The sequence below is a fragment of the Drosophila guanche genome, unplaced genomic scaffold (genome assembly GCF_900245975.1).
Source record: "Drosophila guanche unplaced genomic scaffold, DGUA_6, whole genome shotgun sequence".
In the NCBI taxonomy this organism is placed as follows: domain Eukaryota; kingdom Metazoa; phylum Arthropoda; class Insecta; order Diptera; family Drosophilidae; genus Drosophila; species Drosophila guanche.
The window spans coordinates 994,551-1,008,710 of NW_022995754.1; the positions used below are offsets into that span (position 1 = coordinate 994,551).

Sequence of the window (14,160 nt, forward strand, 5' to 3'; positions counted from 1 at the left end):
ATAAAATAGTAAAAGTCTGTCGGTCACTTTTGTGGAACTTTACATTTTTCTAGGCATTTATTTTGTTAACTAATCATGTCGCTGGTCTACATCACGCACCACGATGAGAACATCTTTGATTGTGAGCAGGAGTACATTAACCAAGAGGTCAGCAAGCCCTCCAGGGTTTACAATACAGGTAAGGAATAAAGAACACGAAAAGCCAGCTCCCCCTTAATCTGTGCATTTGCAGCAACTGCTATGAAGGGCGCACGATTTGCCAAGTCTCTGCGCGACCGCTTGGATGTGGAGGATAAGAAGCATTCGGTTATCATGCAGAACGATGGCATGCGACTGCTGACGGATGCCAAGAAGGCGCATCATCGCACCATGGGTTGCGCCCACACACCCATTGATCCGCCGTGCGCCTATCTGCGCAAGAATCAGGGCATCAAGTGGCGCCGCGAGAACACTCACGTCTGTCCCAAGGGTGAGAAGATGCCGCCGTTGCCAGGCATCGGTAGCAAGCGCCAGGAGCCGATAATGGTGCCGAATTTCATACGGCGGAACATCCAATGCGCCAAACAGACTGTGCCCTGTCCTCCGCCGCCGCGCTACATTGACACGCCGGTGGGTACTCGACACAATCTGCTGAACTCTGGCCTGCTGCCACAATTCATCTGCCGCAAGGACTTTGGCAAGGTGCCCATTTACCTGAAGAAGACCAAGAAGATGCTGACCGAGATGAACACCATCTGTAACAAGGAGCGGGCACGCCTCATGGAGCTCTGTCGCGGCGTCAAGGGACACGCGCGAACCACCACCACCAGCCCCGGTGCTGCCCATGCTCCGCCGGAGGTTCCTGGCATGCGGGTCATGGACCAAAAGGAGCGCAACGAAATCATCGAAGGACTGCGTCAGAGTCTCGGCGAGAAGACCAAGCAATATCAATCCATGTCGCTGCTCATCGACAGCGTGGCCAAGGTGCAGCGCAAGGGCAAGCTAGAGACTGAATTGCGACAGGTGGAGCAGGACATACTCTTGCTCGAAACCAGTCCAATTATTTACGTTTCACTGTATTAACTTAACCCTTAACCATAAACACTTTCCTGGCCGTGTGTGAGTGTGTGTCGGCATTTGGCAGTGGAGCAAAGGCAGAGCGGATGAAGGCTGCCAGAGACGGACACACACACGTACACGCCAGTCCCTCGATGGAATTTACTTAATAAATTTAATGTTTAAGCAGTTACGAGATCCACTGCATAGCCACCGTGACAGCAGGGACACAGCAGTGTAACGCCTGGTTCATACAGCTCCAGCAGCTTCTCCTGGTCCATCAGCACAGCACGAGAACACTGACTGCAGTAGCGTCGATCCAGGCTGAATGGCAGCTTCAAAAGAGAGTTCCACATTAATAAGGAAACCAACAATAGGGCAAAAAAACCCACCTCCAGATAGGACACACAGCACCGAAGCTTTGTTGGCTCTTGCGCTGGCATTGTCTTCACTCCATTGCCCAGCTTGGCCTGCAAGGCATCAAAGTGTCGTTTCATTTGTTGAGCAAACTCCTCCTGGAAGCAATGCCTGTCGCGCGAGTCTTTCCTCTCCGCTGAGTATTGCGTGTCGGCAGAGTTTTTGCCTTTGAGTGAGTCTTCCATCAGCAGCTTCCTCAAGCGCAGCGCCTCCGCAAACATACACTGCGCGGCCTCCTGCTGGAACGGCGTCAGTGTTCCCAGAGAGCACAGGTACCTCAGTCTCAGGCTCATATGTGTCATGACCAGCATTGCCAGCAGCAGCTGCATTTCCTTCTGCGTTTCATCCCGGTGCAGCGTCAGCCACACCAGATTCGAACGCAGGTGGAGAACAGACGACAGGATGTGATACTTCAGTTGCAGCTGATGCTGTTGCGACTCCGTCGGCTCCTTGTCGAACTGGAACTCCGACAATCGATTGAAGTCCGCGTATTTCTGCAGGTTATTAATGCTGGCAAAGATCTCCAGACGCAGCTCGGCCAGCAGATCCGTACTCTGGTCGATGGGCGTATTGGCTTGGAAGGTGTCCACCAGCTGGGACAGTATATCCCTGTCATGGATCTTACCCACGCGCAACGTGAGCTGATTGCGCACTGACATTGTGTACGTGTTGCCGGCATACTCCTTGTTCGGCTGAAAGAGCAGTGTGAGCAGATTGTTGTGTCTGCTGCTGAACACCCCAATGATCTGGTAGTCTTCACAGTCCTCCAAAACTATCGACTGCAGGGACACAGTGAGTTTTCTGTCCTCTTGGGAGATGTGCGTTCGGTACAGCTTGCTTGTGGCGGTGGCCAGTGCCAAGCTGCTGCTGTCCAGCATGCAGAGGCCAGTGATCTTCATGCCTCCCACATGGATGCGCGTCTCCAGCCACTCGTTGCCCGCCTCTTGGCAGGGCATGCACCAAACTAGCAGATGTGCCGCCTTGCACAGGGATATGTAGTAGCAGTCCAGCTCCGTGCAGCGCGTGATTATCGCCTGCTGAAGTCCCATGCGATCCGCTTTCTCCCACAAAGGCCGTATCAGAGACAGTCCGGATTGTTCCTCATTGTTGAATTTGTAGAGATGGACAACGCCAGTTACGTCGCCCACCAGCAGCAGATCCTCGAAGGCAAGCATGTAGCAGATGCGGCTCAGAGAGGTGGCCTTCACGCGATGTTGCAGCAAGGTTCGGGCATCTGAACTCAAAGTAAGTCTCCACAGGTTGCCGTTGGCTGTGCCCAAGACGAGGACATGTCCGGCACTGGACTCCGCCGCTTCGCGCCATGTAAACATCGTGATCCAGGCGCGATCTATGCAAGCTTTGTACTGCTTGAAGTTGTGTATCTTGGAGACATTCCTTTCGGGCAGCAGTGTGTCCCGCAATGTTTCGGCCACATTCAGGCCATCCAGTCGACTCCAGCGACTGTGTTGCGCGGGCTTGCACAGCAGTGCTATGGCTCCATAGGTGTTCAAGGCGGCCAACAGCATTTGTCCATTGGGTAGGGTCTGCGGCGACCAGCGGGAGCAAACCAGTCGGGACTCTGGCACTTCTGTGGAACAAATGGTCATGTAAACCGGCTCTAGGGACAACTGTTGCGCCTCCAGCACATGGCAGCTTTCATAGACTTCCACAAGATTGATTCCTGTCTGCAAAATGTCCAGTGGGCGATCATTTAGGGGCGATTCCAGGGAGCTGACGACGAACGGAAAGAGCACATGGCAGCTGGCCTTGCTGGTCATCTCCAGGGTGATCACATCCGTCTTGGTGCCCACCAGCGTGATGTGGTCCCCATTGGCTGTGTAGGACACGAATTCCCGCAGAGAGTCCTGCTTGATTTCTCCCTTACTCAGTTGACGGAATCGCAGGGTATCCGCCGATGTACCTGTAAAGATTCTCAGGCGTACAGTGCGAGCAAAACAAAAGCGAATAAACAGCCGCGTCACATCACGCAGTCGTAAAATGGCATGACATGTGTGTATCACACCAATACACACTCACCAGTTTCTGCTGCGACGCTCGATTCATTCTGTTTTGTCATTTCGGTTTCAGTTTTCGGTGTGCAAGGAATAGGCAGCTCCACCTCCACTGGTACAATGTCGGGCAAGCGAGGTGTGGATTTCGTCAAGCAGGTGGCCGAGTACGCTGCCAGCAAGGGAGGCTTCGATCGAGTTCTTAAAATGGTGAGAAATTCAAAGAAAAGTTCAAACAATTCCAGCCAATTATCAGAAACGCCGCGCCGAAAATGGCAAAACAGCTGGAGCGGCCGATTACATAACTCTGCTGGTGTATCGATAGTTGACCGCGTATTTTAACACTTGCAGATTACAATTACTGGTGGCGGCGAGGGTCGAGCCATTGGAGAGTTTACTGTGGAAAAGGAGCATCTAAACCGCCAGGGGACATTGCATGGCGGTCTGACAGCCACCATTGTGGACAACGTTACCACCTACGCACTGATGTCAGCCGGATCACATCCGGGCGTTACAGCCACTCTGAATGTGAGCTACATGTCGGCCGCCAAGCCGGGAGAGGTTGTTGAAATAGATGCTAGAACATTGCGTGCAGGTCGCAAAATGGCTTACTTGGATTGCGTTTTGAGGCGCAAATCAGATGGAAGAATTATCGCCAGCGGGGGGCAAGTCAAGTACGTTGACTTTGAGAAGGAAACTTGAAACTTGTCATTAGTAAGGCACAAAGAATTTCAATAAAACCATTTGGCAAAGTACCGATGATTCGATTGGTCTATCGATAGGACAACAGCTTGCCAGTGACATTAAATGCAGTTATTTATTTGGATTGCAGCTTTGTATATTTTTGGAAAATTAGAAGAAGGTACAGGGTATCCGACGTAGTTGAACAATTTCTCATGTGTGAAACATCGCAGGCGTATAGAGCGAGCAAAACAAATGCGAAATAAAAGCCGAACTGCATTCGTATCACTACTCACCATTTTCATAATTTTAACCGCTGTCTGCTCCACTTGTTCCAGTAACTGTTATCATTTCAGTGCCAGTGTTTGGTGCGCAAGGAACAGCAAGCTCCGCTGATACAATGTCTGGCAAACTCGGAGTGGATTTCGTCAAGCAAATATCCGAGTACGTCGCCAACAAGGGTGGCTTCGATCGCGTTCTTAAAATGGTGAGAAATGCAATGGAGCACACACGATAATCTAAATTCGCAAATTTAACATTATGCAGGTTAAAATCACAGGCGGTGGCGATGGAAGAGCTTTTGGGGAGTTTACTGTGCAGAAGGAGCACCTGAACCACCAGGGAATCTTGCATGGCGGCCTAACGGGCACAATCGTGGACAACATTAGTACCTACGCGATGATGTCGAGGGGATCACATCCGGGTGTTACTGCCAATCTGAATGTCAGCTACTTGTCGGTCGCAAAGCTCGGAGAGATTGTGGAAATAGATGCCAGAACTGTGCGAGCAGGTCGCAAAATGGCGTATCTGGATATAGTCTTGAAGCGCCAATCGGACAAAAGCATTATCGCCACCGGCAGACAAGTCAAGTACATTGATTTCGACAAGGTGAAACTTAATTATTAGAAAGAAATTTAAATAAAAACATTTGGCAACGTACCGATATATAAACTTCAAGTGATTTGGCCTATCGATAGGTCAGCAGCTGTTTTCGGCATTCCAGCATAAAACAGTCCATGCAATGCAGTTATTCATTTGATTTGGATTGCAGTTCGTGCTGTTTTGAAAATATAATGTTCCTGAGGTCACAAAGTGACGTGCTGGCTTTTATTTTCCATAAAGTGGCTTATCGCTCGGTATTTGCTGCAACCGCAAAACGGAAAACTACACTCGACGAGTAACATCACATCGAATCGAAGTAAGTTAGTCAATTCCCTGGGCTAAGCGAGATTGGTAGGTTCACTTTGTCTGGGCTGTACTTGAGGCTCAAGTGCCTCTGAACAATAAGATATAGTTCCAATCTGGGGCCCCATCGATACTCGTACGCCCTTCTATCTATTGTCTCTTTCTCATCGACGATCAACGCCAAAATCATTTTGCAGCACTCGAATTATTTTAGACGCTCTCCGCTTGTCATTGGAGGAACATTCATCAGCGCCATGGGAACCCGCAAGAAGGGTCTGGACTTTGCCAAACATATTTCAGAGATCATTGCCAAGTCAACGGGATTTGAAAGTCACCTAAAAAAGGTTAGAATTGCCCCAGCAAAAATTTGTTTCATAATTAATTCGATTCTCTTTGGTGTCAGGTGACGATCCTCGGTGGCGGTGATGGCACTTGTCAAGCGGAGCTCAAAGTTGACGCTGATCACGTGAATCCCTACAATGGACTGCATGGCGGTTACATTGTCACCCTGGTGGACATGATAACCACATATGCCCTGATGTCCAAGCCCTGTCATCCGGGCGTCTCGGTGGACATCAATGTGAACTACCTGAACGGGGCGCGAGTGGGCGACGAGGTGGTCATTGAGGCGAACATCTCCAAGATTGGCAAGTACCTGGCCTTCATCGAGTGCACGCTGCGCCACAAGAAGGACGACACCGTGATAGCCAAGGGTACGCACATGAAGTACGTCAAGATTAAAGATTAATGTGGATATTACTGTGCTTTATTTTATTACATGGTGTAGCAGCACAGTTACAGTTACATTTGTTAGTTAATTTCTTGTCAATTTGCAATTAAATTTGCTCGTTTTTCTCTTCTGTGCGCGATGTTTGGTTAGAGTGTAGATTGTGGATTGTAGATTGTGGATTGTATTGTGGCTACTACGGATAAACGTGTACGTAACGGTACTTCGATATGCATATTCTACGGCAGCTCTCATTTAACGGGCATCGGGCAGTGCGGGCAGCAGGCCTCGGGCGGTGTCAGAGGATCGATTCCGGGAGGGCAGCTCACCTCCCCACACTTCTCCCGCAGGCAGTTCACCTGGCCGTGGAAGCAGTTGCACTTGGTGCACACATCCGGCGACCACACCTCATTGTTCAGCCGCGTTGTCCCCTTGTCATCCACGCAGTGGCTGCGCCTGGGCTTCGGGGCAACGGGGACCGGCGCTGGGGCCAGCTGCACCACCTGAGCCGCCACTGGCTCGGCATCCACGGCATTGCAAGAGTCCTCGAGTTTGCGCAGCTTCTTGTGCAGTTTCTTCAGCTCCTTCTGGAAGCTGCCAATCAGCTCCTCCAGGCCACTGACACGCTCCTCGTTCACATCGTAGAGGGCCTCCAAGGGACTATCGTAGCTCTCAGTGGCTGGGATCTGCACATCTTCCTGCTGTCGCAGGTCTCGCCTCTGGCGACCGCTCCTCTTGGTGTACGTCTGGGGAATGTAAGAGTCGAAGATGGCGGGCAGGCTGTTGCAGCTGCCGCAATCCTGCCACAGATAGAGATTGATGCCGGGTATGTCCTCGCACTTCTTGTAGCCGCCCTGGTGCTTGGCCAGAATGAACACGTTCTCGGTGACTTGATCAAAGTTGTCGCCCACATCGCACAGGACACGTCCGAAGTTGGACTGCTTGATCTGGACGAGCTGCTCGGGCAGGAAGACGCCCGGATTCTCGTAGTACAAGCGATCGCCATCGCGCAGGCGACGGAACTGCTCGACGAGCAGACACTGGAAGAGCGGACCCACCTTGCCGCCCTCCACCTGATCCTCCAGAATGCCGCCCAGCCACACGTCCACGTTGTCCGGATGCCCATACAGCTCCTTCAACTTCTGCCGGATTCCTGCATCGCTGATGTCCGACAGCTCCTCAAAGTCCTGGGCCACGCTCAGATTGCAGAACTTGCGGTAGACATTGTAGCCGGGAATGCCGTGGTCTCGTCCCCGCTGAATGTTGATGGCGGCCAGGTCGAGGGCCACCGCATGCGTGGCCTGGAACAGCTTCTCCGTGAGCTCCATGTTGAGGTTCTGGTCGGGTGTCTTCAGTTTCGCAGGCACCGCCAGCATGCCCCTCAGCAGGGGATCCACTCCGCCCTCGTAGGCCAGCCGCCAGGGGGCAAAGAAAGCCTTGTGGAGCAGCAGATGACCCTGCGGTATGGGCTGGAAGGTCTCGTTCAGGCGGTGCAGAATTGGATTTATGATGGTGTGGCCAAAGCGCAGGGCAGCCGTGGCAAACTCATTGGCAATGCTCGGATTCAGCTGCGGATTATAGCCCTTGTACTCGCCGAGCAGCTGCATGCCACTCTCGCCGATGATCAGGGGCAGCCACTGCTTGAAGGTGATGTGCTGCATCTGGGCGCCGACGATCTTGCGCGCCTCCTGGTAGAGCGTGTCGCCGTCCCAGTGGGGATTGATCTCGCGGAGCTTCGTGGCCAGCCGATTGTGCTCCCGCATCCAGATGGTGTGCATGGCCAGGAGGCCCACCTGCTCGTTCACGCGTATGTCGCCGGAGACGAAGCAGCTCATGGTGTTCTCGTCCAGATTGCGGCGGCAGTCCATGCCGTCCTGCGGCGCGGCAAATGGCAGCATGTCCTTCTGCTTGGGGAAGTGCACGCCCACACGGAGCAAGCCCTCGTCGGCGGTCAGATTGCGCAGCTCCTGGGCAAAGGGCGTGCTGTAGCCGTACACCTGCGAGGCGTCGATGTAGGATGTCAGCTGATTGATCTGCTCGCGGTGCTGGACACTGTCGAAGAAGAGCGAGGTCATACCGGAGCCGCAGATGGCGCTGGAGCGCACCACGTCGATGCAGCGGCGGTTCTTCACGCGCGGATCGTTCGGCGGCACCTCGATGGGGTAGCAGGGCGGGGCCATCTCGCAGCTCTTCTTGCAGTCGATGCCGTCCCAGCTCTCGGAGCTCACCGAGGGTATGGCGTGGTCCAGATCGTGGTCCAGGAACTGGCCCCACTGCATCACCATGTGCGTGATCCTGCTGTCGGGCGTTATCTCCTTGGTGGCCACCACAGAGGTGGACACCAGCCTGGCGCTGGGCTTAGGATGGCCGGCGTACAGCTGGCCCCTCGTCCAGCCCACGGGCATGCTGAATCCGTTCTCGTAGATGGGTGGCGCCAGGCGGCGGAACGCAGTCAGGGAGGCACCCCATGTGGGATGCATCAGATTGTTACACGTGCCGTCGATGCTGCGGTAACGCGAGTGGTAGCACATGTCCGTGCAGTTGGGCATCTCCCGGTGCTCCATGCAGCCTGATAGCTCCGCCACCAAATGCAGATGCTCCCTGGAGAGCAGGTCCCGGAACTCGTACTCCTCGCTGCTCATGCTCAGGTTGTCTCCCCGCTGCACGTGCTTCCGGATGTTGACCAGGGTGCGCTCATAGATCTCCGCTGCACGCGCCAGTTGCCGGGCCTCGCCCGTTGGGAAGCGGAACACACGCAGCAGTTCCCCATAGTTCGGCTGCCCGGAGGCACCGGACGAGCGGTTCGAAAAGAGTGTGTCCAAAGTGTTGTTGATGGCCAGATCAATCTCCTTGGCTGCCTCAGCAAACGCAATGCGCACGTAACGATCTCCTGGCGCCAAATCCACATTGTTTCTGCAAATAAATTGTCAATTGTTTGTAAATTGTTTTCCTTGCTTACGACTTGTCACAACAAACACAGAATGAGAGGAGCTGAAGAGAGCGTGAAACCAGTTGAAAGTCCCGTAGATCGCGAACATAGTTGTCCCGCTCTAACCCACACTGCATACAATAGTTATCCCGCTCTAACCCATTCGTTTGATCTACGTTTGCTTTGCACACAACAAGAATATAAAACGCATGATGAAATAGGCAAGAAGAAGTGCATCAGTTTCAAGTTTCAAGTGCGTTGTGGAACGTGCTCCTTTTAATTCTTACTTTCAGTAAGAAAGTGCAAATTAATTTGAAACAAGAGACGACAATCTTAAGGCTAAATTTGTGAGATTCCGTGGTGCAGTTATTCCGCGAGACACAAAGCGAGGAAACAATCAAGATATTTTCTAGGAATTTACACATTTTAATTACCATAATGCCAGAGCCGGCGACGCTTCCGAGGAGTCGTTAAAAATGACCGCGTTGTCTAATAAAAATGGCAGCCAGTTTATTTCCCCTTTCTTTGCCTAGATGTCTGTATGTCGGTGTCCTCCCACCGCGAATTCTTAGTGCACATTTTTTGTTTGCTACGCCAAAGGAAAATCCGCGTCGCGCTCTCAAACTCTGACTGGCAGTAAAATTGTGGGAGGAAGGGGGGGGGAATGGCATTAACAACAATTCATGCCTCACATTCTGTGTCTGCCAGCACAAGGAATGCTCTGAATCCTCGCGGAAACTTTCGCCTGTGTAAACTTTGGCATTGTGCGGGGTGACGATGGCGACGACAACGGCGATGGCGACGGAGACGGAGACGGAGGCGACGTTCAAGGTAATAACTTAACGACCATAATACACCCTGTTGCACCACAAGCAGTGCCCTACCATGCTGTGCCAAAAGTCTGCCACTATCAGTGGCTGAGTTTTGGTAGTACTTCTCGTAGTTGGTAGCCACTGCCGCTGGGCCACTGCCAGGAACCTGCCAGGAGTATATATTTTCCCCGCTGCCACGTTGTGGTTGCTCTTTTTTGCTTTGCTTTCCTTTTTGTGTGGGAGTGTAGGGTATGTGAGGGAGGTTGCTAGAGATGGGATTTATGTTTTGAGATTATGTTTACTAATTTCAATCTCTAAATATCTTCGACTTGAACATTTTTAAGCACTTCTTTGATTCATCTGATTTGATTTCGTTATGCTGCACTTTACAGTCAGGGTATACCTTTAGTCTCCACTTGATGTCGCCGCATTTTGCTAAAGTTTTTGTTGGTTTTGGCCCCCCGCCGCCACATGCTGTGCGGCGTATGGCAATGTATTTCCGTGGTTAGCCTTTTTAGCCAGCAGCTGAAGGAGAAGGAGAAGGAGGAGAAGCTGCAGCGGGGTGGCAGTAACAGGATAAGCTTTTGTTTTACGCCAGCATTACCCACAACTTAGGCGGATTTCAGCGTGGCTGCCTCCAGATGTGGAGGGAAGTGGCGGAGGTCTTTCAGCGGTTTTCGCTCACTTTTTGTTAGTGAGATGCCCCGCCCCCCCACACACACCGCTTGCCATCTTTCAACATAGTTTTTCACTTTTAGCGTTGCTTTTCTCACACCCTTCCGCCCCGGACTACGGACTAGGGACTACGGATTGCCCCGGATTCTACTTATTCTTTTTGCTTCCCTTCTTTCTGCTTTCAATTCTTGCTCCTTTGCTGCGGTCTGGCGACTGCGGCTGCCACCGTAATGAGTAAAGTTTCTAATGCCGGCGGCTGCCCTGGTCCCAGTGTCCCCTTGTCCCTTGGTCCCTATAAGCCGATTCAGCTTCCCGGGCTCTGCCGCACTAAATGGTGCGTGCACCACATACTACATGGAAATCCTTCTACCGCTCACCCAGGCTCTGGTTTTCCCTTTTTTTCCTGCATTATGCATTTGGAAAGTGCTGACTGTGCAAGCAAAAGCAAAAGCAAAAGCCTAAGCCGCTGCGGTGCTCCCTTTGTGCTTTGTGGGTGCATCAATGGTCGACGTTTGCCACTCGGTTAATGGCCAGATGGAGATGGGGTTGCAGCTGCCTCAGATTGATTTACAGCCCAAGGCGTGGGTGGATGTCTGCTCTGGCTCCATAAATTCTCTGTTCCCATTTTCTCTGGTTGTTTTTTCTGGTCATATTTGCGGAACAAACAATTTGGTAAAAGTTCCACTGCTCATGTGGAGTATCTGAACCCGAAGCAAAAGTTCAATTTCAAGTGGGAGAAGGAAGCTGTAGAAGATTCCTTTCCAACTCCAACTCCAACTCCAATTTCTTGTACTCTTTTTTTTGTCGTGTTCCACAGCCGGCAACTTGTCAACTCAATTTCAATTTGGGCAATTTGGATAACTTGTGCGGTTGCCTCCGAGAGTGATTCATTCTCTTTCTCTGTCTCTACTCTGCCACTCTCCCTCCTTCTCTTTGGAACTATCTGTGTGCTTGGGGTGGCATGTGGCACGTAGCTTGTCCGGGGCTTAGCACGTTTTCGGTTTGCCAAACTGCAACGACAACTTTTGTGCTTTCGTTGCCGTTGCCGCCGCCTTTTGATGTTCCTTTTTGGTTGCATATTTTATATGCAGTTTAGCCAGCGGCACAGTGGTCGAAAAGGTGTCCAAAACTTAGTCAGAAACGTACCGGGGAAAGGCTCACCAATTGCTGCTTTAATTTTGTCACATTTTTCATTGAACTTCAGGCCACTGTGCCGGCGTTTAGCTGCTGCTGGATTTATTTTATGGTTTTATGTTCTTTTCATAGACGCCTTTTTGTGCGCCGGGGATCCGAGCAGCAGTTTGCCAAGCAATTTAGCACAGTGGAGCAACCAGTCAGTCAGCCAGGATTAAACAATCATTCAAGGATTGGACCTGGACCTAAGGCTTCTTCCTGCATTGAAACTGAATTCCACAACTATAAGCATTCAGATCAATGTCAGCGGCAGAGGATTAAATTTCTTGAACTTCTTTAATTATTTCTGGGCTGGCATTTGTGAGGATTCCCACTGTTGCTGCTGCTGTTGCTTTTTTTTTGCCTGTGTATTTTTCAATTAATTATACAAGTTTACCGCGCACTTAAACGCATTTTAACTGCGTCCTCGTCTGCCTCTGTCGAGGCCTTTTCTTTCGTAAGTACTCTGCTGCTGCCTTTGAGCAAAAGTTTTCCCCTTTTTGGATTTTAATGGAGTTTTATGGAGAGATTGCCACCCACTCTCCACTCTCCACTCTCCACCCTCCACCCTCGCTGTGAAGCGCAATTAAAGTTGCGGTCTGAGACTCTAAAAGAGTTCCCGTGGGCTATTTGATTCCGATTTGATTCTTTCCCGAAGGCACTCACCTGATGGTAACCAGCGCAGAGGCCGAGGCCCTGCCGAATTCGTTCTTCAGCTGGCACTCGTAGCGACCGCCATCGAGGATGGTTACATTCTTGACGAACAGACTGCCGGCGCCGCTTATTTGATACTTTTCCGTTAGCTGGACATTCGGATCGATGAGGCGACCATCGCGACGCCATGAAATCTGTATGCAAAAAGGGAGGAGAGAGAGAGTCAACAAGTGGCGGGTGCAAATAAAGAGAAAAAGTTTTCCACTGTGTGGAAAAGTTGTACCTGCAGTCCCAGGTCCGGTTGCTCGGGCTGGCAGGGCAGCTCAATGGTGGTGCCCGTAATGGCCACCAAATTGCTCGGTTCGATGGCCACACGGGGCGGGGACTGGGAGCGTTCCACTTGAATCGTTGCCTCGGCACTCGTCTCGCCATTCTCATTTCGCGCCGTGCACCGATAGACACCTGCAAAGTACACACAGAGGCGAGGAAGTCTTGTTGCTTGTGGGGTGGTGGCAGAGAGGATGAGAGAAAAGAACAGCGGGGGGGGGGGGGGGTGGGGGGGTGGGTTGAATTGGAGACTTTTGGGGGGGGGGGGGGGGGTGGGTTTATCGTGGGGGAAAAATACTTACCAGCATGCTCCTGGCGGGCGGCGCTCACCACCAGCTCTGTGTTCTCGTTCTCCAGCAGCAGGTCTCCGTTGGGTGTGCTGGCCAGGGGCGAACCATTGAACTGCCAGTCAATGGTGGGCAGTGGATTGCCATCGGCATCGCATTCCAGCACAAAGGCTTTGCCCAGTTTGATTGTTTGGTTTTGGGGTGCCATTAAAATTTCGGGTAAATCTGGTAGGGGAAAGACGAGAAGAGGGGTGGGGAGGATGACTCGCGGATGAGCGAATTCCCGAGCAATTCTCCTGCTCCAAATGGCAGCAACAAAAGCAACTAAAGCCCGCCCCAAAGCTGCAGTTTTGTTTTCGCTTTTCTATTCCACTTTTGGGCCAGCGCTTTCTTCTGCAGTCTCCCAGTTTATGTTTCCCTTTCCCTACTTTCGCTTTGATGCTGCCTGCCTGCTGCCTGCTGCCTGCCCCTTGGGGCGTATGCGTAATGTGGCATATACATAAATTTCAGAGCGTTGCATATTTATTTGCTTACTCATATGCCCTCGAGTGAGAGCACTCAGCGAAAGCGGATCAAAGTCTAACAAAATGCCAAAAGTTGCTTTTATTTGTTGCCAACATTTCTCGCTGTGCATTTGTTTGTCTGTGTGTGTGTGTGTGTGTGTGTGTGTGTTTGCTGGGTTAATTATGCTGACCAAGTGCATTGCCTGAATGCTTAAACAGTCCATTCACATGCACAATCCTCCAAACCTCCTCCACTTTCGGGTGAGCGGGCTAACCGCAGCTTCGCAATTTGTGCGTGGCACTCTCTCTCTCTCTCTCTCTCTCCACATAATAGTTTATAATTTTTGCACTTATTTTGCAAAATAATGCATAAATTGTGCGCTGCCCTCCATTCTGCACTTCATTTTGTGCCGACAACCACAAATTATAATGAGCCATTGTTGCATCAAGGCGTTGCTCGGCCACCGACCATTCGCCACTCTGCCACTCGGCACTGCCCTCATATTCCCTCTGGCGTTTTGTCTGTGTTGCTGTCTGGCAACCCCTTCCCCCTCCTGGATTTCTATTGCGCCATAAAGTACAGTCACGTACAAACGCTTGAATTGCAGCAATAACGAACGAACATCAAAATGCTCAAGCGAAACATTTTGCTTTGTTTTGTTTTTTGCGTGTTGCGTGGCTAACCGACAGCTTGAATGCTCTTCTTGGGGCAGGGAATTACTGTAACTGCTGCCCATTCGATTTGG

The 14,160-nt window shown here is 51.5% G+C and overlaps 6 protein-coding genes across 8 annotated transcripts in view; 4 read left to right on the plus strand and 2 right to left on the minus strand.

Moving 5' to 3' along the window:
* Nucleotides 1-14,160, plus strand: part of LOC117589126 (enkurin) — a 17,604-nt gene continuing 3,444 nt past the window's right edge. Inside the window, exons 1-4 of one of the 3 annotated variants that reach the window (XM_034280811.1) lie at nucleotides 1-178; nucleotides 233-1,067; nucleotides 11,594-11,603; nucleotides 12,768-12,778. In XM_034280811.1, the coding sequence (XP_034136702.1) occupies nucleotides 76-178; nucleotides 233-1,062 (933 nt within the window). In that variant the 5' untranslated portion in view covers nucleotides 1-75 and the 3' untranslated portion in view covers nucleotides 1,063-1,067; nucleotides 11,594-11,603; nucleotides 12,768-12,778. Of the gene's footprint in view, nucleotides 179-232; nucleotides 1,229-11,593; nucleotides 11,604-12,767; nucleotides 12,779-14,160 lie in introns of those variants that run through there. The other 2 variants (XM_034280810.1, XM_034280809.1) reach the window with 2 other exon arrangements.
* On the minus strand, nucleotides 1,197-3,615 carry LOC117589116. The gene is made up of 3 exons (XM_034280794.1): nucleotides 3,490-3,615; nucleotides 1,428-3,373; nucleotides 1,197-1,370 (listed from the first exon to the last, which is right to left on the minus strand). The coding sequence occupies exons 1-3, from the start codon at nucleotides 3,527-3,529 to the stop codon at nucleotides 1,218-1,220; spliced, it is 2,139 nt and encodes a 712-aa protein (XP_034136685.1). The 5' UTR covers nucleotides 3,530-3,615; the 3' UTR covers nucleotides 1,197-1,217.
* Nucleotides 3,546-4,273, plus strand: LOC117589129 (acyl-coenzyme A thioesterase 13-like). Its single transcript, XM_034280814.1, has 2 exons — nucleotides 3,546-3,671; nucleotides 3,813-4,273. The coding sequence occupies exons 1-2, from the start codon at nucleotides 3,585-3,587 to the stop codon at nucleotides 4,161-4,163; spliced, it is 438 nt and encodes a 145-aa protein (XP_034136705.1). The 5' UTR covers nucleotides 3,546-3,584; the 3' UTR covers nucleotides 4,164-4,273.
* On the plus strand, nucleotides 4,477-5,081 carry LOC117589131 (acyl-coenzyme A thioesterase 13-like). Its single transcript, XM_034280817.1, has 2 exons — nucleotides 4,477-4,629; nucleotides 4,689-5,081. The coding sequence occupies exons 1-2, from the start codon at nucleotides 4,543-4,545 to the stop codon at nucleotides 5,046-5,048; spliced, it is 447 nt and encodes a 148-aa protein (XP_034136708.1). The 5' UTR covers nucleotides 4,477-4,542; the 3' UTR covers nucleotides 5,049-5,081.
* Nucleotides 5,182-6,156, plus strand: LOC117589132 (acyl-coenzyme A thioesterase 13). The gene is made up of 3 exons (XM_034280818.1): nucleotides 5,182-5,340; nucleotides 5,525-5,671; nucleotides 5,731-6,156. The coding sequence occupies exons 2-3, from the start codon at nucleotides 5,582-5,584 to the stop codon at nucleotides 6,073-6,075; spliced, it is 435 nt and encodes a 144-aa protein (XP_034136709.1). The 5' UTR covers nucleotides 5,182-5,340; nucleotides 5,525-5,581; the 3' UTR covers nucleotides 6,076-6,156.
* The window catches only part of LOC117589111 (peroxidasin), a 25,065-nt gene continuing 16,986 nt past the window's right edge, over nucleotides 6,082-14,160 (minus strand). Inside the window, 5 exon segments of the mRNA XM_034280787.1 lie at nucleotides 6,082-6,350; nucleotides 6,353-8,967; nucleotides 12,310-12,491; nucleotides 12,581-12,759; nucleotides 12,927-13,136. Of these exon segments, the coding sequence (XP_034136678.1) occupies nucleotides 6,310-6,350; nucleotides 6,353-8,967; nucleotides 12,310-12,491; nucleotides 12,581-12,759; nucleotides 12,927-13,136 (3,227 nt within the window). The 3' untranslated portion in view covers nucleotides 6,082-6,309.